Raw genomic sequence first — 25098 nt, forward strand, 5'->3', positions numbered from 1 at the left:
GACGATTTATTTATAACAAAAATTTCTGTCAACAACTCCCTCGGTTGCTGGATCGAAGCTCGCTTAAAATAAAGGCAGCGGTGCCTACTGGATATGTTCATACAGTGTCCGAAATAAAATGTTGACAATTAAAACGGAAAAAGAAAGTTGAAATGTTGTATCAATTTTGTATTCAGTAATTCACTATACAAATTATGAAATGAGTTTAAACTCCAAATTGAAGCATATTGAAAATTCCAGTAAGATTTGTCAAAGCTGAACAGTGAGGGCGTCACATGTGGAAGACGACATTGTACAGCAAGGGGTTAATAGTAAATTTTTACTTTAATTTTTCCGTATGGGTTGTAAATTTATGTGGTGTTTGACCAATTCTGTTAATATCTGAGTACGAACATAGTTTAAATAATTTTAACTCCGAATTGAAGCATATTAAAAATTCCAGTAAGATTTGTCACAGTTCAAGAGTGAGTGCGTCACATGTGAAAGGTGAGATTGTACAGCAAGGGGTTAACTGTCAATTTTTACTTTAATTTTTCCGTATGGGTTGTAAATTTATGTGGTGTTTGACCAATTCTGTTAATATCTGAGTACGAACATAATTTAAATAATTGTAATATTAATAACGACTAGGTTTTGTTTCTAATGTTTAATATTTTGCAACGTGTTAGACCTTAAATTGTGCAAGAAACATTTTCTGCGGTCAAAATTCATTCCAAGAGGGTGAAACGATCCCTTAATGCCGTTTCTTGATAAAAGAGAACTTTTAATGGGGAAAACGAATTACGTTACAGAATCTAACAAACTGCAAAAGAGAAAAAGGTACGAGAAATTTGACGAAGTTTAAGAGAGAACTCTGCTTTAGAAGAAATTTTGAAAGGAAAATGTGCTGTATAATTTTATGTATGTTACGGTTCTACAAAATTTTATTAAAATCTGAATTTTCACGCACGAGTTCTTTTCGTGAACGTAGATTTACTTGTGTAATGAAGGCTAGGTCAAGACTTATTTTTTCATTTGAATACTATTTATGCTAATTTAACAAATATATGAGAACAACGTGCAGGTTTTATATAGTTACAAAAAATATAACTTCATTCTTAAAATGGTTAACAATAGACAAATTTTAGAACAAAATGAAATAATATTACAAGTTTTATCTTTTTTTTTAACCTAAAAGTTTATCATTTATTTTAGACTGAAAGTTGTATTACTTTCTCTATTTTTAATAATTTGACAAATTTAGTTGATTTACCCTATATTTAATTACAAACACCACACAATCATTCAATTATGTACATATATTTACAATTTCTTGAAGAAAATTATTCAGATCACAAATTATTTCATTTTCGATTTATTGTATCCAATTTGAAGAAAACAAGAATTCAGTAATGCGAGAAAACGTGTCAGTCGTGTAAATTTAAATGGAAATTTATTTAACAACATTTAAGATTTTCATTTTAACTAAAATATGAATATTTCCTTTGATCTAAAGGTAAATTTGTGACACTTGTTACTGCGTGTTGTGTCGGTACGTTCAAAGTATTCCTAACAGTAAAAAGGAAAGACTGTTTTAATTTAATGATTAAAACTTCATTTGCTCCACTTAAATCGGTACCCGAGCTCGTTAAATCCTGCTTCACGAAGCTTTGCCAGACTTTATGGAGCTTTACGGTGCTTTTAAATAGCTTTGAAATTTTCGAACACGGTTAATTCTCAAAGTACTCGTGAAACGGGTAAATGTATTTCTTTGAGATACTATTTCATTTCGGAACGTTTGATTATTCTTCGAGGCGTGGTACTTTTATAATTCCTTTTTGTTTTTAGCTACAACTCGAATTTACGCGTTTCAACGTTTTAATCGGTCATTTAGCCTTCATAAATTTTATAAACTCATGCAAAAAATACGTATATACTTTGCAGTAATTAAATATCAATCGAATAATTTGTAGGTTCAGTTGATTTTTATTTTTCACGGAAGAGATTAAATTTTTATTCGATGCTTTGACCTGTTTTTGTATGATATTAATATATTTATTTACTAATAATGTTTTATTGATTTATGTTTTAATGTGTAAATTTTTATAAATGTGAATTTTTATAGCTATTTCATTGCTGGTGTATTAGATATTAATGTAAACACATTTCTAAAACCAATCTTTATCATTTACGTTGAAATGCAAATGCTTGTTGAAATTTTGATCTTACACCTTCAAATCTCAATTTATTTCTAAAATTAATTAATTTCTATATTAAAATCTTATAAACTGACCTTCAGAATCCGACGTATCAGACAATGGCGGCTCGTTGGCGATGTATTGGCGACCACTCAGTAAATTGTTTTCAACGATCGGTCTTTTATCCTCGAGCTGTCTTCTGAATCCACGATGATCATCCTGTAACATACAAGAAAAATATTTATTTAGAATTATACCTTACTTTCAGAATTGTTACTACACTGCAATTGTTACCATATTATAATTGCACATATCCATATTACTCAACTTGTTAGGTTAGCCAACAAGGTTAGGTTAGTTTTACTGCTTTTCATAGAAATATTCGATTACAAACTTTATATAGATCATTAAAATCACATACGACACAGAAATTAGTTCTTAAATATACAAGATCACAGTTCAATCACTTTTGATGTATAAGAAAATTATTACCGAACAAGATCTGAAACTTTACTATTAACTGACCATTTATTACAACTATGAGTATGTAATATAACCATATACATATAAGGACCATATACATATAAGGACTCTATTTATAACATAGATTATTCGCACGAATGTCTTCAATATACAATTTCACAAACCAAAATTGACATTAGCAATCGTTGAGTAGAGCTGCATTATCTTTTTCAAGTTTAACGTCTTTATTTTTATAAAGATGTCAAAGTCAGCCTTTGTATCTTCTGTATTTAAGCAATCATAGGAAATGAACATTATAGTTACATTAATTTCTGTTTTTATTAATAACACACCCTAAAATGTCACCAAATATGATAAAAAGCCTACCCTTAAAAGACGATATATGTATTTGTCGAAGACAATGTATTTGTCGAATGTTACTACATAAATGAGTAATTTGAATGATTTGAATAATTGTCATCTATTGACAAAAACGATGTAACCGATCAACTAAGTAGAATTGTTATACTGATTTTATAACTGTAGCCACATTTAGAGGCAGACAACATTTAAGTGAAAAGGCGTCAAAAGACACCTTTTGGTCAAAATAGGTATACACAAAATCGTAGTAGAAATAATCTTAAAGAACGCTAACAGTTGTCTGACTTATTGTTTCTTCAGTTAACTTTGTCTCTAAACCCTCGATTTAAAAGTGTAGTCACCAACTCCAACCAGCAGAGGTTCATAAGCAACTTTTGAGCCTCGTGTACAGCCAACAGAATAAGTAGGGTAATTCGTCGGGTTTTCAAACGACAACGTCGACGACGAGCAGAACCATCAACGTCGTCTTCATCTCGACACGTGCATCCATAATATCGTTTGACACGGAACGTGGTCGGGAAAACAGCTTCCGTGCTAACGCAGGTTTCCGGTTAATGAGATTATCTCTTTGGTCGTCGAGAATTTAGACACCGGAAGCGCGAGATAAGTTTTTGCCGTCATCTTCTTCGTGCGGTATTTCCTGTTTTTCGCTTTTGTAACATGTTCATGTGACTTTCGTCGGACCTGGGTATCTTTCGAGCCGCGTGAAATTCTTGCAAACGAGTTGGAATAATTCACCTAGTTTCCGGCTGCGACGACCGGAAGGTCCTTCAGCGATGAAGGATCTTGTCTGCAGATGAAAGACCTCGTCTTACCTCGGTTAGATTATGAGAAGATGTTCTTGGTTCGTTTGAAATGCAAGGATTTTCACCGATGTTCAGGTCTGCTGACATTCGACATTTTTTAGACTCTGGCAGATTGACGGATTTAATCGGATGAGGATGGAGATTATTTAATATTTTGGTTTATGGCGAATTTAGGAATTTAGGAATTTAGGAATTTAAGGATTTGGGGATTTGGGGATTTGGGGATTTGGGGATTTGGGGATTTGGGGATTTGGGGATTTGGGGATTTGGGGATTTGGGGATTTGGGGATTTGGGGATTTAGGATCTTGGATATTTGGGGATTTTTGGAAATGCAGAGACTGAGGGTATTAGAAAATTTCAAATTTCAAATTTGGGGATTAAGAAATTTGAGAATATGAGAATTTAGAAATTTTGCAATTTAGGAATTTGAAGATTTAAGGATTTGAGGATTTGAGAATTTGTGAATTTGTGAATTTGTGAATTTGTGAATTTGTGAATTTGTGAATTTGTGAATTTGTGAATTTGTGAATTTGTGAATTTGTGAATTTGTGAATTTGTGAATTTGTGAATTTGTGAATTTGACAATTTGTGGATTTGACAATTTGTGAATTTAAGATCAGTGCATTAAAGAATCTGAAGCACTGAAAATTTAGAAAACCTTAAAACTTAGAAATTTAGAAATATTTGAATATACATTCCCTGAAATTTTTAAAAATTGAAACGTAGACGTTTAAACATTCTAAAACGAAAATATTCAGAAATCTGTAAATATGAAATCAGAAGATTTAAATACTTGATAATTTATAAATTTGTCAATTTAAGAATCTACGTATTTAAAACCTAAAAATCTTGAAATATAGAAGAAATATATTTTGACCATTTTAGAACTGATAAACAAAACATTTCTGTTTCAGATTCCTATTTAGATACAGCTCGTTAGTTACGCACGATAAAACATAACATTACATTGGATTAAGTGTAATAAAGCTGATTTGGTAATAAAGGAAATGAGAACAACTAAAGTGTCATTTATTCAATTGAAGTTCTAGACATGTTCTAATTGGTCACGTCGAGATAATCGCTTTATCAAATTGGTTATTGGAATGACGGGTTGATTAACTAAGGAGCATGCTTCACTCTAACGTATTCAGCATGTTGCTGCTAGTCAAACTGTGTCTCCTTCGTAACATCTAAGTACTTAGGTTATAGTTAACAAACATAATACATATTCCTGATGTTTCTCATCTACGAAACCAATAATAGTCGGAAATACGTCAGGCATTTATATAAAATTATCTTGGTTATTATTGGATTGTAAAGAATTATCTTATATGTATACATAATTCGTGTTCCCCTAAGTGATATATGTATAAATAAACAATGTAATACATAGTTAGTAGTAAAGAAGATAGAGAAGTTAGAAGTAAAATAGCATATATAATAGCAAATAAAATGGCAAATATAATAGTGAATAAAATAGTAAATAAAATAATAAATAAAACAATAAAAAATATAGCGAATAAAATACCAAATATAACAGCAAATATAATAATAAATAAAATAGTAAATAAAATAGCAAATAAAATGGCAAATATAATAGTGAATAAAATGGTAAATAAAATAGTAAATAAAACAATAAAAAAATATAGCGAATAAAATAGTAAATACGATAGCAACTATAATAATAAATAAAATAGTAAATAAAATAGCAAATAAAATAGCAAATAAAATAGCAAATATAATAATAAATAAAATAGCAAATAAAATAGCAAATAAAATAGCAAATATAATAATAAATAAAATAGCAAATAAAATAGCAAATAAAATGGCAAATATAATAGTGAATAAAATAGTAAATAAAATAGTAAATAAAACAATAAAAAAATATAGCGAATAAAATAGCAAATATAATAATAAATAAAATAGTAAATAAAATAGCAAATACAATAACAAATGAAATAGTAAATAAAATAGCAAATAAAAACCGAAAGTAGAAAAATGAAATATTAAAATAAAAGAGAAATTAAAAATAAAAAGTTAAGAATATTTATCTAACGAACACAAATCGTTTCACCGATTTAACCAATAAAACAATTACTCTGACTTATCGAAGCAATTCGTATGCACAATATAAAGAAGAAATAAGCAGCGGATTCATTGTTTCCCATATTATAAATACACAAAGGGTCTTGGAACGCACTCGCCGTGCATTCTCAACGATTTGGGAAATATCGGCAATTAAAGGAAGTGCAATTTCCGGGAACGGTCGTGGAGCACGGAATCGCAGTTGCGCACGAACGAGACGCTCGTTGAAATCAATTGCTGTACGCGATAATCATTGTCGATCGTTGGCAATTTCTCGTCCTGGCAATTCCTTTTTGCCGGCCGTTCGTGAACGCGATCGATTTCGCGTTAAGCCGCGTTCGGGAGCAGCCTCGTCGCGTCGTTATGTTGCACATCGTCCGTTTACGATGAGAGCGCACTTCGCGTATGCACGTTGCTGCAAGCCGTTTCAATTTCACGCAGGAATACGGCGCAATAAAACCCTCGTCCTCCAAGATATCGATTCGTTGTTTTTCGAACGCGAAATCGATTTGTTATTCCTCGATCGCGGAACCGATTCGCGATTGGGCTATGTCGGATGTTCGACAACGGGTTTTCAAGTTCAACCCTTTCAACGCTATAATTCGCTATAGATAGTTATTGATAAATATGGAGAATTCCCAAATTCCCCAAATTCCAAATCCCCCAAATTCCAAATTTCCCAGATCCCATATTCCCCAAAATCCCACATTCCCCAAATTCCAAATTCCCCAAATTCCAAATTCCCCAAATTCCAAATACCCCAAATTCCAAATACCCCAAATTCTAAATTCCCCAAATTCCAAATTCCCCAAATTCCAAATTCCCCAAATTCCAAATTCCCCAAATTCCAAATTCCCCAAATTCCAAATTCCCCAAATTCCAAATTCCCCAAATCTCATATTCCTCAAAATCCCACATTCCCCAAATTCCAAATCCCCTGAATCCCAAATCCCAGAAATCCCAAATCCCAGAAATCCCAAATCCCAGAAATCCCAAATTCCCTAAATCCCAAATTCCCTAAATTCCAAATTCCCTAAATCCCAAATTTCCCAAATCCCAAATTTCCCAAATCCCAAATTCCCCAAATCCTAATTCCCCAAATCCCAAATTCCAAATTCCAAATTCCAAATTCCAAATTCTGCAAATTACCCAAAATTTCCAAATTCCAAAATTCGCAAATTCTAAAATTCCCAAATTCCTAAGTCCCGCCTTTCCCAATTCCCCCAAAATTTCAAAATTTCTTAAATTTCAATTCTCCACATCTCATAAAACTACTAAATCGATCAAATCGATCGGTTTATCAAATTTTTATTATAAATTACAAAATTTATAAACTGATTTAATTTCAAATAAAAACAAACATTCAAATGCTATAAATTCTAAATAAAAATAAATACTGCTTATACATTTCAAATAACCATAAACATTGAAATACTATAAATTTCGAATAAAAATAAATATTGAAACATTATAAGTGCCAAATAATAATAACTATCAAAATGCTATAAATTATAAATAAAAATAAATATTGGAATACTATAAATTTCAAATACTAATAAATATCGAAATATTATAAATGATAAATTATATTAAATATTGGAACATTATAAATTTCAAATGAAAATAAAAATACTATAAATTTCCAATAATAATACTGAAACACTACAAATTTCCAACAATAACAAACATTGAAATACTATAAATTAATAAAACTCTATATCGAAACATTAAAATACTGCAAACTCCATCCAATAATAATAAATATTGAACTATTTTATAAATAATAAATAGTACAGCTAAACATGTTACCTAATGAAACATTTACCAACGTCCGCCAGGTAACAATCTCATAATGTGATGTTTTGATGTGACCGTTGATGGTTTGGTGAATGTCAAACAACGTATTATGTCATACGATGCTTAGAGTGTACCGTATTATTTATAGTACGCTATACGGTGCACAGAGAATAGAGCACCGAACACAATGTATAGTAGATAAAGCGTAACGCGTAATGCATAATTCATAAAGCATGATGCAAGTAGCAGAGTACAAGTTGCAGAGTGCTAGATGCAAGGTGCATCGTAGTATATAACGCGTGTATGGTGTACGGACTATGGGACATGGTGCATGATACAAAATGTAAGCTGCAAGGTACATCGAAGACTGACCCTTTATTGTTTTTTAGTTGGTCAAGTTTCAAATTCAGTAGCTATTGAATTTTGCACTTCTGAAATTCGCGAACTGCAGATATTTGAGGGTTGGGGACGCTTAGTAATTTTGAAATTTGGAGATTCGAGGATTTTGATTTTGGGGAGTTTAGGTGTTTGAGGGTTTAGAGATTGGGGTAGTTTGGGGAATTTATTGATTTCGCGAAATTGGAAATTTGCGAGTTTCGGGATTTGAGAATTTAGGAAATATAGAATTGAAATGTGAGAAATTTGGGAATTTGGAAATTTGGGAATTCGGAATTGGGAATTGGGGAATTTGGGAATTGGGGAATTTGGGATTTGGGGAATTTGGGATTTGGGGAATTTGGGATTTGGGGAATTTGGGATTTGGGGAATTTGGGATTTGGGGAATTTGGGATTTGGGGAATTTGGGATTTGGGGAATTTGGGATTTGGGGAATTTGGGATTTGGGGAATTTGGGATTTGGGGAATTTGGGATTTGGGGAATTTGGGATTTGGGGAATTTGGGATTTGGGGAATTTGGGATTTGGGGAATTTGGGATTTGGGGAATTTGGGATTTGGGGAATTTGGGATTTGGGGAATTTGGGATTTGGGGAATTTGGGATTTGGGGAATTTGGGATTTGGGGAATTTGGGAATTGGGGAATTTGGGATTTGGGGAATTTGGGATTTGGGGAATTTGGGATTTGGGGAATTTGGGAATTTAGTAATGTGGAAATTTAGGTATTTGAAAATTTGAGAGATTAGAAATTTAGGTACTTGAAAATTTGGGATGTGGAGAACTGAAATTTGGGAAATTTAGGAAATTGTGAATCGAGCAACTGAGTTGAAGAATTTAAGCAAATGAAAATTTGCAACTTCGAAAGTTTTGAACTGTAGATGCCTGCAAATATTGGATGTGGAGAATACTTGCCTTACATAGAACAGAACGTGTGCAGTTTCCTTGTAATCCAATTAAATGATCTATTGATTCTTCCCTTATTAAATGTCTGTTTACATTAAAGTTTCTTCAAGTAAGATTTTATTCAAAATAAAAATATTACCTAATTCAATTGTCAACTGCTTCAGTATCCTCTTGTCAATATTCACATAAATTAATAATACATGTAAATATCGATCTGATGCCTTGATCAATAGTTCTCAATTGTTTATCTTCTACATTTTCCTCGAACAAAAGAGTATCTGCCCGATCCAGCGGAAAATCGTCGAGTTTTCTAGCGGTTACGAATATTTATTGTTCTACCGACAGAGACGCATAATTTTAAGTTGTGAACTAATGGCACCGCGAGAAACCCCATGGGGGGTCGCGAATGCAGCCGACTAATGACCTCGCCAGAAGTAAATCCAACAGAACTCCGCGGCAGGATAGTAGTTTAACAATATACTGGCCGCGACGTAATGCCGGAATTTCCGGGAATGGTTCCACGAACGTTGTTCTAATTCGCACGCAAATAATTGTGCATAAGCGAGCGATGCAGCGTAATAATTTATGCAAATTATGAACCGCGAACTCGCTTAAGACTCGGCCGGTGAATGCATGGATTTTTGCCCAGGCGGACGCGCCATTTTGTTGCGTTAATGGAAACACGATTTAATAAACGGACCTGCAAATTCAATCCCAGAAACCGCATTCTTCGAAATTGTTGTTGAACGTTACGTTGTTTCGCGAATTGCTTTCAGAAATTAATTTACGTGTTTTCTTCTGCAAGGCGTATGCTTTTTTGGTGATTTTGTTGATTTTTAGTGGCGCTTGATAATTATAGAATTTTAGAGATGTCGGTGCTGGTATTGGATTGATATGTTTTAAGTATTATACTTTGGGGAAATTATCCGAATGAAGAATATGAGGTATTAGAGATAACGAGGTGTAGGATGTAGGGATATACATATAGATATATTTGAGAAATTTGCAAATTTTCAAATACAGAAATTTACATTTCTTAAATTTTCAAATTCACGATCTTCAAATTTCTAAATTTTTTGCTATTCAAATTTCTAAATGTTACAAATCAGTGTCAAATTTCAGAATATTGAATCTTCAACAACATGAATTTTAAAGTTCTTAAATCCTCAAATTCCTAAATTCCCAAATTTTCAAATACCAAAATTCCAAAATTCCAAAATTTCCAAATTCCCAAAATCCAAAGTTCTCCAAATCGCAAATTCCCCAAATCCCAAATTCCCCAAATCCCGAATTCCTCCAATCCCAAATTCCCCGAATGCCAAATTCCCCAAATCCTAAATTCCCCAAATCCCAAATTCCCCAAATCCCCAATTCCCCAAATCCCCAATTCCCCAAATCCCAAATTCTCCAAATTACCCAAAATTTCCAAATTCCAAAATTCCAAAATTCCAAAATTCCAAAATTCCAAAATTCCAAAATTCCAAAATTCCAAAATTCCAAAATTCCAAAATTCCAAAATTCCAAAATTCCAAAATTCCAAAACTCCTAAATTCCAAAATTCACAAGTTCCCAAATCCCCCTTCCCCAATTCCCCCATTTAAAATTTCAATTCTCCACATCTCAAATTTCCAACCACCTAAATTTCTAATCTCCCATACTCTCAAATTCCCGAATTCCGAAATACTTAAATCCGTAATTGTCAAAGCTTCCAAATTAGCAAATTCCCAAACTGCTGAATTTCAACACCGCCTCAGCTGCTCTGTTAACAGCGCACCCCTAATTCGATGAGCATCTGAAACGAGATCACGTACTTCCGTACCGGAAAGAAACGCAGAGACTTCGATCAGACAAGTCCCGGTAAACAATTATATTCGAAGTATCCGAGAACGAGATCTCTCAGTTTCCTTGCGCTCGAACTGCTTCGACAGCGTTTTCGCGACGTTGTGCACAGAAGGTACACGTGTTGCAGCTACATGTTGTCACGTCGCAAACGTTGTCGACCAAACGGAGGCTCGCTGGAAACGAGGCAAAAGAACCCAAGGAAAAGGACAGTGAGCTTTAAATAACGATATTTGAATTTCATGCATCGCAGATGCGACATTGGCACATCGCGTACATCCGAAACTGCCTCGTTGTTCGCACCACCTGTATGCCGCCACTCCATTTTATTTGCTCTACGTGAATGTAACACTGAATTAACTGCGATTCGACTAGCAATATTTTGGGCGATGTTTAGATTACAAGGAGAAGGTTTTTGTGCTTTTTATGGCACTATTTGATTAATTGTTAATCGATGATTTACTCTCTGCATTCGACTTTGTGCTGCCATTTTATGCTTTGAAAGATGTAATATGCAGAGGGTGATTTTTTAATTATTTAGAAATTGTAATATTTGTTAAATTAAGTACTTGTTATATAGGGTGCTCACAATATATAATACAATACAGAATTTGTAAGCAAATATTTTATAAAATGAAATACGAAAAGGTTGTATTATATTTTACTAGTTATATGATGATGTACAACAACGTTTTATACTTGTGTTATTTTTTAAGAAATAAAGATCACGTCTTAAATTAAATGCTATCTATTTTTTAATGCTACATGAAAAAATATGATGACAAATTCATTCATGTATATGATTATGATTTTCAAGGTTATACAGAGGGCAAGACTTGTATTTTCTATAGGAAAGCAATAAAAACTCATAGATGAAAAGTGTACACAGCAATAATACTTTATAATTTAATACATTTACCCAAGTATTATAAAATTTCATCTTTGCAAAAAAAGTTGATTCCTGATTCAATTTATAACTCAGATAATTTATCCAAGTCAAATTTGAAATAAATTCTGAAAAGCAAATTAATTCTTAGAAGTAAAGAAATTCATTCTTGTAATATCAGAATTGTGATATTAAAAATTGTTATGAATTTTGAATCAGTTAGTTTTTCCACAAATTATCTTTGATGGCAGCTCTACTCCATAACCTAACACCGTGTTAAACTGCAAATTAATTCTTCTCTTTGACCACATTGAAAACTTTATCATGAATTTGTCATGATATTTTTTCACGTGGCTTTAAAAAACATATAGCATTTTGCTTAAAACATGATATTTGTTTCTTAATTAAATCACAAGATATCAAACGAGTATGAGAACTCTGTTAGGACAATGTGATGCATTTTGTCTAATCATTATTTGGGATACTTAAACAAGCCACTCGACATGACAGGTGTCACACAAGCATATAAACAAACGTACCACCTACGTATTCATGGATCACATTTATCACACAATTTCAAAAGATAGCCTTGATACACCGACTCCATTCGTCAAACGAACAGAACTACTTCCAATCCGTGAGCAATCAATCCTAGTTCATCTTCAGTAGTTCTATCAATCTCAAAATATCGCGTCCATCAATCAATATCCTTCTCGTCCGAATCAACCACTTCAAATTCCCTTCTCGCCACTGAAATAATCCACCGTGTATTGCTTCAGACTCCATGGTGATTAGTGGTTTCTCGTTTATGGGAAATCGATACTGTCTCGCTAAAAGATTATTTATTCGTCCTCGTAATTGCCTGCTACCGTTAATCTTGTGAATATCAAGATGGTGTTACTCGGAAAATTTGGTATGTTCTTTCTTGGATGTGGATAAAAATAATGAAAGTACATTGTCAAGAATTTTGTGGGCAAGAAAATTGGTTGACGAGATTGGAGGAATTGGGTATTTGGAGATTTTAGAATTTTTGAGACTTTTACGAATTTCTGGAATTTAAAGATTTGAGAATTTTAGAAGTTTGGAAATTTTAGGAAGTCTTGTAGGAATTTTTGGAATTTTAGAAAGTTAAAGAATTATAGGAAATTATAAGAAATTTCATGAATTTTAGGAAGTTTAGGATGTTTGGAAATTTTAGGAATCTTAGGAATTTTGAGAATTTCAGGAAGTTTTAGGAATTTTAGGAATTTTAGGAATTTTGAGAATTTTAGGAAATTTGAGGAATTTTGAGAATTTCAGGAAAGTTGAGGAATTTTAGAAATTTTAGGAATTTTGAGAATTTTAGGAAATTTGAGGAATTTTGAGAATTTCAGGAAATTTGAGGAATTTTAGGAATTTTGAGAATTTCAGGAAATTTGAGGAATTTTGAGAATTTCAGGAAATTTGAGGAATTTTAGGAAAGTCTCAGCTTTTGAAAATTTGGAAATTTGAGAAATTTGAAAGCTGAAGAACTTGAAAATTTAGGGATTCTGGGAATTTGGGAAATTAAAAATTTGGTAATTTTTCAAATTTCAGAATTTGAGAATCTGACAATATGAGAATCAGAGAATTTGTGGATTTGAGAATTTGAGAATTTGAGAGCTTGAGAACTTGAGAATTTGAGGATTTGAGGATTAGAGAATTTAAAAATTTTAAAAATTGAGAAATTGCGAAATTGAAAAATTGCGAATTTGAGAAACTGAGAATGGAAAAATGTAGATATTTAAGAATTTGAGAATGTAAGAAACGAAGAATGTTAGAATCATAGAACCTAAGAATTCGAGAATACATAACGTTAAAAATCAACACTTTCGAAACTCCTAAAATTTGTCTATCCAATAGTATCCAACATTCAATACCCAACTACTGAAACTCAAACTACATGACCACCTCTCCAAATAATATAAATGCAATAAAATGACTAACAAAAACTTACTTCTCACACAGAGTAAATCTAAAAATGTCGTAAAAAAAATCGCAAATACGACATAAGCCTAGTAAAATTTGCTCAACGAGCAAGTATGCATCGATTATGAGCCAGTTAGCGATAAGTCGTGGCACAGGTGTCGGCTGTCGATGACATTCGTGATCAGTTTGGTGCTACATGTGCCTTATCATCCCGGTACACTCGCATAGTGTAGGCTCGGGAACGCGTGGTGCGCCTAGTAACATGCACGTTCTAATCTGGATTAGTTCGAGCTAGTCCGTCTTTGTGCGTGGAAACTGGGCCGACGTGGGTTGCTCTCCCTTCATCCCCCACTCTCGTATATGTTCACGCACACACAGAACCCCTAATTGCCTCATTTTCGCGTAATCCAGTCCATTCCAGTAGGTTACGGCCGGATGCTTCAAGGTACACGAGGCTATTCGCCGGGGACAAGATTGCATAGATACTGGATTACTGGATTCTAAGGTGACGTCAGATCATCTTCTAATAGCTCAGCGATCTCGTTTCGGGTCATTCTGAATTTTGCTTACTGAAAGCAGGATTTTTAGACCTTTTACGGGATTTGAGAATTTGAGAATTTGGAAATTTAGGGACTTGAAAATTTAGGAAATTTGGAAATTGGGGAATTTGGAAGTTTGGAAATTTGGAAATAAGGGAATTTGGGGTTTAGAAATTTTAAAGCTTAGGGACATGCAAATTTCCAAATTTGGGAATTTGGGGATTTGGGGGTTTGGGGATTTGGGAGTTTGGGGATTTGGGGATTTGGGGATGTGGGAATTTGAGAATTTGGGAATCTGAGAATTTGGGAATTTGGGAATTTGGGAATTTGGGAATTTGGGAATTTGGGAATTTGGGAATTTGGGAATTTGGGAATTTGGGGATTTGGGGATTTAGAGATTTGGGGATTTGGGGATTTGAGGGTTTGGGGATTTGGGAATTTAAGAACGTGGGAGTCCGAGAATTTGGGAATTTGAGAATTTGGGAATTTGGGAATTTGAAAATTTGGGAATTTGGGAATTTTGGAATTTGGGAATTTGAGAATTTGGGAATTCGAGAATTTGGGAATTTGAGAATTTGAAAATTTGGGAATTTGGGAATTTGAGAATTTGGGAATTCGAGAATTTGGGAATTTGAGAATTTTGGGGTTTGAGAATTTAGGAATTCGAGAATTTGGGAATTCGAGAATTTAGGAATTTGAGAATTTTGGAGTTTGAGAATTTAGGAATTCGAGAATTTGGGAATTTGAGAATTTGGAAATTTGAAAACTTGGGAATTCGAGAATTTGAGAATTTGAGAATTTGGGATTCTGGGAATTGGGGAATATGGGTGAAAGCAGGGTGTTTAGAATAAATAGATTTTTTACCGTTTTCTTACTCTTGCAATCTTATGTTTGCGATGGGACATTATTATGCTAATGATAGCTTATGATGAGACATTATTAAGCTAATGATAGCTTATGATGAGACATTATTCAGCTAATGATAGCTTATGATGAGATGTTATTAAAAGAAGAGTTTCACGTTGAGCGTCTAGTTTCTGAGATATAGAGGGTCAAAGTGAAAACTACTTATCCCAGTTACAGTCTCCCGTTTTACGTATGTCAACTACGTTGACATATTATGACATAAATTATGTTGAAAACAGATTTTGGGAGATGTATCACATGCATGTACATATAGTCATATACGTATAACTGGAAGTTTGTTCTCTATTAAGGGGTAGTTTCTAGGAGTTGGATGTCTAATTGGAGAATGGTCATCCTACTCAGATAGAGTGTCGATATTTCGCTATTTTTACAGTATTTGTGATAATTTATAAAATAATAAAAATTCCATAAGTTCCATAAGTTTCCATAAAAGTTCATCGGTTTTTAGTTAGTTAAATATTATAACACCATAAAGTTTGAAATATTGTGTCCGGTAATTGTTAAGGTTACATTCATATTTTTATATGTTCGTTGAAACTCACCTGTTGTTTCTGCAGCGCAGCCACATCCCCGCAGACAGGTCCCAAACCCGTCAGCTCGGTGTCTTTTCTTATCACCCATTCGATAAGTTCTCTCAATGATAGTAACAGGGCATTCCAATGTTCCGTATTGCTTTCCAGTCGATTTCTGTAATCATTCAAATAAACCCGAATTTATTACATAATTAATTAATAACACTTTAGTAAATGTAATGTTTATGTTATAATACAGTTACAACATTTAATAATGGTAATAATCAGGCAGCTATTTTAAAAAATATACATAGACTTTAAATGACATCTGTCGCAAAATTTATATTTTAAAAATCGTTGATTTTATAATGTACATTTTAAAAACACTCTTTCTTATAATTTGCATTTTTTGAACAATGCTACTATCAATATTAGGTAATACAGCTTTATCAGCAGTAATTTACTTCGTGTTCTGTCAAAATTCGAGGCAAACATTTCAGATTTTAACAAAGTAATATTGTAATTTTACAAAGATAGGAAAATTATTTGAAAATATTCTCAACACGAGAACATTCAGTAATTATCATCCATTAGACAATGAATGTACCAAGAGAAAAATAAAAAAAAAGGAGACCATACACTGCTTGCATACCAGCCATGAACATGGCAAGAAATGCGTATCTCTAGCTGTAAACACTGATAAGGGAACTAGTGCGCGTGTGTCGGGGCAAAGAAATATTTATTTTCCAAAGAAATTGAAAGAGAGCGAAGAAATGAAAGAGGTCGGTGATGAATGGAGTAAAGAGAAACATCCGCATGGACGAATAGGGGAAAAGATACGGGGTTGATGAAGGAAGGAATTTCACAAAGGCTCAAAAAGGTAGACAATAATAAATGGTACAATAGAAACTACCTCGTAAACTCATTCGGAAGAAAACCAACATGCATCCGAGCGATTTTTTTAATGTAATGTGGTCAGATTTTTATTTGCTGTAATGCATGAACTCGTGATTCTCGAAAAGGGAGGACATATTTCATTTGGGGGATGAATTCGCTAAGAAGTTTACTGTACTATTTGAAATATTATGAAATTTGAGGAATTTGGGATTTGAGGAATGTGGGATTTGGAACTTGGGGAATTTGGGATTTGGGGAATTTGGGATTTGGGGAATTTGGGATTTGGGGAATTTGGGATTTGGGGAATTTGGGATTTGGGGAATTTGGGATTTGGGGAATTTGGGATTTGGGGGATTTGGGGGATTTGGGGAATTTGGGATTTGGGATTTGGGGAATTTGGGATTTGGAGGATTTGGAATTTGGTGGATTTGGAATTTGGGGAATTCGGAATTTGGGGAATGTGGGATTTTGAGGAATGTGGGATTTGGGGGAATTTGGGATTTGGGGGATTTGGAATTTGGTGGATTTGGAATTTGGGGAATTTAGAATTTGGGATATTTGGAATTCGGAAAATTTGAAATTTCGCGAATCTGGAACTTGGAAAATATAGAATTTCATAAATTTCAAATTCACAGTGGTTGGAGTTTAGGGAATTTGGAATATGCAGATTTTGTTACCTTCATTCGAACAATTTTTTAAACGTAACATAGTCAATTTTCTTTGTTTCAATACATGACAATTAATTACTGAAAAAAAGGTAGATATATTTAGTTTGTAAAATAAATTTTCCCTACTGTTTGAAATATTACGTAATGGATTACCGATAGGGAAATGAATAAAAACTCGAATCGAATGATTGAAAATTAGGTCATTAAAAATAGCTAATTATTGATGTTAATTATATATATAATTATAAATAATTATTGATGTCATTAAGAGAACTAAGTTTAATTAAATTACGTTCACAATTACAGTAATGAGCAATTAAATTAAACGAAAAAATTGGACTACGTATTCAAAACACTACGCAATTGAAATGGAAATTAATGAAATTACGCAAATGTTATGCAATTGAAATACAAAATAATTAAATTACGTAAGTAATACATGATTGAAATGCAAACTGATTAAATTATATAATTAAATTACGATGTAATTACAGTATATTCCAATTGGTACAACACAGCTGTGCTAATTACTGAAAATAAACAAGGGATTCTAAGAAAATCATTCAGTGAAATGTGCTCCTTTACACGAAAATGAATTTTACTAAATCTTAAGGAAACAATTAAAAATAATTAAAATTACAATTACAAATAATTACAAAATACAATTACAAATAATTAAAATTTGTTGAGGACTAGTAATTATTATTGGGATTAGAAATTTGTTTGCAAGTAATATGATCATCAAAAATGTACCGGTTATTAATGTTAGAAAGAGATTTAATCATTCAATACTATTATTTGTGATGAAAATCATTTTACTGAGGTTTTCATCATTTTGATAAGTTTTAAGATTAATTATATTATACACACATTATGATATGTCTATTATGTATACTATGTATAACATGTATATTTTGCATATTATGTATAGTATGTATAGTATGTATAGTATGTGTAGTATGTATAGTATGATAACAGTTACCATAACCTAAATATCCCAACACATACCATAACCTAAAAACCTTTTGCTTACCGGAATAATAATCAACAAAATATATTAAACCTTACAAACCTACAAATATCTTTCATACAACCATCTCTTTAGTAATAAAAGAGCAATAAAAATAACAACTCCCACAATCTTCAATTAAATATATCGCAGATAAAAGCTTCCGCATGCTAATCTCCACTTAACCCCTGCCTCACAATAACAAAGGTGGTGCAAAATAAATCGCAGAAAATAAGAATACCCCACCGGAGGATTTAACAAGAGAAACGAGTGATATGAAGGAACTTATCAAATTGGAAAAGTTGTGAAAGAGAAGGCAAGAAAATGAACGTCAACATAAATACCTGAGGAGAAGAGAGTGACAGAGGGTGCAACGACAGGATAAAGTAAAATAGGCGAACGGAATGAATAAGAAGAGAAAGAAATAGAAAGGATTGAAAGGAGTTGAAGATCGAGGCGTAAGCGATGGCTGGTAAGAAGGGCAGGAAGGATGGCGGACGGGATTTAGATTTATATTCCGCCATTGTTGTAGCATCGTCGACGGAGCAGTCCCTCACACCCCCAGCATCAAACTCCTGTCTTCTCATCCCCGTCGCTTACAACCCTGCTTTTCATCGTCGAAAGCCGCGGACGCGTCGCCTGGTATCGCGAAGGAACAGCCCCGTGGCCGGATATATTGCAGTTATTGTAACGTCGATGGAAGTCCTGCGAAATTCCGCGAGGCTCCTTCCCTCGTATACAGGCTGCTCATTTACTACACACTTTTGAAATGGTTAGGAATTTAACAAAATGGAAGACAAAGTTTTGGTGCTTTCTACTGGTAACGAAGACATGTATCAATTTTTTGTACTTGGATTATTTATTGGAAAATGAAGGCGATATTCGGGTTTTTAACCTGTAAAGAAACAATGCATACAGGGTGCTCATTCAGTACTCGTTTTTCATGTAAACGTTTAAGAATTAAGAAAAATGGAAGAAGACAAAGTTTTAGGATATTCTATAGATAACACGATGAGATGTGTCAATTTTTTGTACTTGCATTATTTTTCGGCAAATGAAGGCGATCTTCGGAATTTCAACCCTTAAAAGTTGTAATAGAGGAGACATGATACTTTCACTTATTGGAGTTATTTCTCACAGTCTATTATATTTTAGTCAGTCTATTATATCAGTCTATTATATTTTAAATCGTTAAAAGTATTTTGTTTTTTATACTTGATGTAAAAATGTTTAGTACACGGTTGCTCTTCATATGGGAAACATGGCGGCAAGTAAACATGAAATACTTCTGGTCGGCTGATATTAACTGAACCGACGTTTAAAGGTTAACTAAACCTAACCACATTTCGATTTTTAAAATGAAGTTGAAAAATAAATAAACAAATAATAAAATATAAATTAATACACACATTAATTCTTTATCGTAGGTGAACAAATTCACTTGTCAGCTGAATTGTCAATGACGCGAAATGTGATTACGATGTATTTAACCTCCCTTCGAACTAACGGGGTTGAAATAATCTTCCAGGTTAACTTAGTTTTAAACCGCGTTAATTACTTAACTATTCACGGAATTCGCAACGTTCAATTTTAGAAATTCAGATGTTACAATCTGTTCCAAACTAATAAACGAACAAAATTATTTCGCGAGATATCTCGGCCTAGAGCACAAAGAGGTAAACCGCACCAACTATGTACTACTGAAGCTTCGAAAGCTGACCGTTTAGAAGCTTTGTGTGCTGATGGTATCTAAACCTGTAGGTTCCTGGATAATAAACGTAACTAACGTGTCTACCTGATATACGAAACTATATGCTGCCAACTATGTGCAATGTAGATAAATCAAATATCTACTCCCTGCTGGAATAACGCTGAAATTCGTTTTGTTATCTATAACACAGTGCAGACATTAAGTTCGTTAATTTCACAAAATTTACAAATTTTCAAATGCATGAATTTATAAATTTATAAATTTTTGAATTGACAGATTAAATTGTAATGTCTGTTCAAATTGTAATAATATAATTTATTAACTACTAACATGATACACTACTACTGTAAATAACATTATTAACACACGTTAATATCTTGTATTTGCATTGCATGATTCAATACAATTTTCCATATATGACATAATGTTATAGGCATAAAAGTGTAATTTTCGTACGTAGTCCTAATTCCAGATATGACACTGAATAAAAAGACGATCGTGTAAAAAATCACGCCCCTTAATTTGTAATCGGTGAGTAAAAGGGTTAATTGATGGAACAGTTAGCAGAAGGAGCAGGAAATCAGGGTATCCGCAAAAACGAGGGTGTTGATTTTCTGGCGGAAGTATCCTTCCGGCGGAAACAAATAGCCCGGACCTGGATCGATAGCGACGATGTCGGCTGTTTAATCGATGCGGTCGTCGAACGATTAATTGCACCAAGTTCGGTGCAGCCTGATTACCAGAGGACCGAGTAACGAACGTACCTTACGGGTTAATGGAACATCAACGTAATCCGTGTTTGCGTTGGAACATCGCGGTCCACTAAAAATAGTTTTCCGTGAAAACATCCATTTCCACTAGTTCGTCTTGCGACTGCCACGAACAGAGGTGGGACTTTTAACAGAGACGACGGGTGAAGATATACTTTCGCGTTCGTGCGATCGCATTTCAATTGGATGTGCTTCTACGTACAGTCAACAGTAAATCTCGCTTTCTTCGAGAAAATATAGCGAAGAGGGGAAGAGGTATTTCGAGATTTGCAGGGATTTCTTCGGATTTGCCGAATTTTTTACATTTGGGCTGTTTGAGAAATTTAGAATGTGATGAATTTGGGAATCGGTATTTATGGATTTGGAAATTTGGTGAATTTGAAATTTTGGCAATTTGGGATTCGGGGAATTTAGGGAATTGGGGAGATTTGGAATATCGATATTTAGAATTTGGGATTTAAGGGATTTCAAAATTGGAATTTGGGAAATTTAGAATTTGTGAGATTTGTCATTTGGGAAATTTAGTGTTCGGAAAATGTGGTATTTAAAAAATTAGATATTCGAAAATTTGGGAATTTGGGAAATTTGAAATTTGGAAAATATGGTACTCGAAAATTTTGGGGCTTGGGAAATTTGGAATTTGGGAAATTTGGAATTTGGAAAATTTGGTAATTGGAAAATTTGGAATTTGGAAAATATGGTACTCGAAAATTTTGGGGCATGGGAAATTTGGAATTTGGAAAATTTGGTAATTGGAAAATTTGGAAATGAAAAAATTTTAAATTTGAGGAATTTGGAATTTGGGGAATTTGGAATTTGTGTAATTTGGAATTTGGAAAATTTGGTAATTGGAAAATTTGGAATTTGGAAAATATGGTACTCAAAAATTTTGGAGCTTGGGAAATTTGGAATTTGGGGAATTTGGAATTTGGGGAATTTGGAATTTGGGGAATTTGGAATTTGGGGAATTTGGAATTTAGGAAATTTGGAATTTGGAAAATTTGGTAATTGGAAAATTTGGAAATAGGAAAATTTTAAATTAGGAAAATTTGAAATTTGGAGAATTTGAAATTTGAGGAATTTGGAATTAGGGGAATTTCGAATTCCAAGAATTTGAAATTGGGGAAATTTGGGAAAACTTGAAAATGTAGAAGTCCGTAAATATAAGAATGCCAAATAAAATTGTCAAATGTACATACGTCCCGTGCGAAAGTTTACGTTGTACCCGAGTGTACCTGCACCTTCAACCTGGTTCTCCGAAACGTTGAATATATTTCTCTCATCGCGCTAACGCAATATAAATTGCTAAGAAATTCCCCACAGAATTGACCAGAAACGTTCTGAACTACGTTGGAAAGAACAAAATTCTTTTAAAAGCTATTGTACGTGCGCGATAATTCAGTTTCCGCTTGATCCCTGGCGAACGTATCGACAACACATCGGTATAGAGTTCGTACTCTAATGGGGCTGTTGAAAAATCGTTTCTATGGCGTTCACGTAGAAACGATCGATCGCTTTGTACCTACTTTTCAACAAGTTGTTCCTACTTTTTCCAAGTACCTTTTCTTTCGACTTTAGTTAAGTTTCATGTAGCAATGAATTGTACCACTACTTCTCAAAATTCTATTCATGTTACATCTTAGAATATATATCTTGAAATGCGTGTTACAGCGAGAGGGTTAGATCTAAGTATAAGTTTTCAGTGATACAATAGTTTATTAATTTTTCGTTCCATTAGACACATTTGTAGTTTGAAATTAATAGTTCTTTATCCGTAGCAGCAATAAGACTCAAGGAGTCATTACATTTTAGCGAATATATTTTGGTTTATTGTTAATTACATCTGGTTGTCAGAACTCTTAACCTTAGCAGTGGTCTTTTGTTTGCAGTCTATTCGTGTCAAAGTACTGCTTGGTCTTATTACTTGCTACGGATTTTGAGGAAAACTACCCACTTCATACATCACTTACATTTCAACTCCTCCGAATTTTAGCTAAACCTATAGAAAATTAGAAACTGTTTTCCCTCATCAATGTCACAAAAATTGTACCCACTCCGAGCCTTTGTAAAACGTGAAAATTCTTCGAAGAGTCGAACAGTTATCAATTACATGACAAAATAAATTCTGGTCGTTCGAAATCAAATTCATTTCCTAGATACAGTTCCCTTCTATTCACTTGTTGGGAATGCTAATGATTCCACGCGTCGTTTAGTCGTCTACTGCTGACGTTGCGACACATACATTCCATTTATTTTAAGGTACAATTTATTTTATAATCCCATAACCTACAATTTTTTATTTAACTGCGTTATTTGCAGGAAACTAATTATTGCTACAGTGTGAAGACAAACAAAGAATCTTAGAATATTAGGCATATTTTATATTCAACAAACCTTGACTGTGCAGATTATAATTAAAATTGATGTCGAAATTTAGTGGAGATACGAATCTAATTTGCTATATTTTAACCTTAACGCACGTTACGAGTGTGGCATTATAAATGTTGAAGTTAGAATTTCTTTTTTTACTAATAAAATCATTAAAATTCACCACTTCATAAAAAATTGATACAACACAAAATTTATAAATTCTGAAGTAGAAAGATTCTAAAATTATAAAAATTTGAAGTGAATTTCAGAATTTTATTCCATCTTGAATTAATCGATAATAAAATGGGTTAATCTTCATATTTTAAGCAACGCTTTTTATAAAACATTTCAAAATTTATTTTTTGCTTGATTTATTTAGCTTGATCCAGATAAATCAATGTATTATTTTAAATTACATATTTTGCGTATTTCATACATTTTAACTAAATTAATTTTATTTTTTGAAACTCGTATAATTTTCTACGCATATGGAGACAGATTGTGAGATTATAAATCTTTATGTAACATAACAGAGAAGATATCTTATTTGCTAAAATAATAGAAGGGTGTTAACTAAATCACTATTTTTAAAAGAAGCACGATCAAAGAAAGATCGATTTTCCCATACAGTTCACTATTTTTCTATTTGGTATCAGTTTTACCCACATTCGTTAGAAAAAAAAGCTGGCAGCTCATCGCAGTTTCTAAAATCTCGCTATCCAATCAAAGCTACGTTGAAGAAACAAACTATGCATCGAAAACTGAAAAGCTTTTTCGATGTTTCGTCAATTTTCGTTCCATTTTCCTTTGTTTTTCCACGAACTTGTTTTTCAACTGTTTTAAAATTTTTAACCTAAGTTTCGAGTGAAAGGAAAATACTCGCGAATAAGGAATAAATTATTCCGACAAACCTTGATTTGAAATAATTGAAATAACAAATGAAACAGAATTTTATGACATTTAGTAAAATTTCATCCAAGCATGATTTTCTAATTTTCAGTTTTATTTCGAACAAAATCTTATCTCGAATGTTACAAATTATTCCATATTTTTGAATATTTAATATTTTTGAATAAAATGAATTCTTGATTTTTAGATATTTCGTTTTATCGAAAACTTTTCTGAATACGTTTTGAAATAATGACCGGTGTTCAGACGATTCGAAAGAGCAAAGAACAGAGGAAAAATAAAAATTTAACAAGCTCGATGAAAGTCGGCTTATCTTGAATCGGTATGGTTCGTTACGTTGCCACGCGTTCACCATTTTAATTATTTCGAATTCTGTCTCGTTTCCAGCATAAAACGTCAAAAGTTTCGTTTTGTGATCCAATTCGATTTTTCAGTCGACTCGAAGTTACTATTAGTTTTGATGGTTTATAACAATTTATATTCGTATAAATAATTATTACTCATTTTATGTCTATATTCACTTATAAAGTGAGAGCTTTATAGTTAGCATCTCTTGTAGTACGTTTAATTAAAACAAATTTCTGAATTAGATTTATAATTACAATCTTCATCAAATTCATGAGAACACATATTTTTACAAGTTAAACAATTAAATAAAAATATTTACAATTGTAAATATTGTACAGTTAAATAGAAAATGCATAATTATCAATTATGTAAAAAGTACATACTTCTAAATGTGAAGTAATTATACAAAAAGTACACATTTCTAAATATTAAGTAACTGAATAGAAAATACACAATTATAAATGTCGAGCAATTAAATAAAAATAATACAATTACAAATATTAAATAATTAACTAAAAAACACACAGTGACAAATGTTAAACAACTAACTAAAAAGTACACAATTACACATGTCAAACAATTGAATAAAAAATACATAAAATTAATTTTGATCAACCTAATAGAAATATTAAGCAATTTTCACAAAACGAATTAAAGTGTCATAGAAAAAAAGAATAACAAAATAATTGGCGACGTTTCTGAACACCTGCGAAAATTAATAAAATTTCATAAAAATTTACACCGCGGCTTAAAAATTAGC

At 32.7% G+C, this 25098-nt stretch overlaps 1 protein-coding gene across 4 annotated transcripts in view; it reads right to left on the bottom strand.

The window, feature by feature from the left end:
* Positions 1 to 25098, bottom strand: part of LOC100876889 (dystrophin, isoforms A/C/F/G/H) — a 758772-nt gene that overhangs the window by 116338 nt on the left and 617336 nt on the right. For all 4 annotated transcript variants that reach the window (XM_076535871.1, XM_076535870.1, XM_076535872.1 and 1 more), the window contains 2 exons: positions 15687 to 15831; positions 2273 to 2396 (listed from right to left, as the gene is read on the bottom strand). In XM_076535871.1, coding sequence (XP_076391986.1) covers positions 2273 to 2396; positions 15687 to 15831 — 269 coding nt within the window. The remainder of the gene's footprint in view (positions 1 to 2272; positions 2397 to 15686; positions 15832 to 25098) is intronic.

The sequence above is a fragment of the Megachile rotundata genome, chromosome 9, assembly GCF_050947335.1.
Source record: "Megachile rotundata isolate GNS110a chromosome 9, iyMegRotu1, whole genome shotgun sequence".
Taxonomy (NCBI): domain Eukaryota; kingdom Metazoa; phylum Arthropoda; class Insecta; order Hymenoptera; family Megachilidae; genus Megachile; species Megachile rotundata.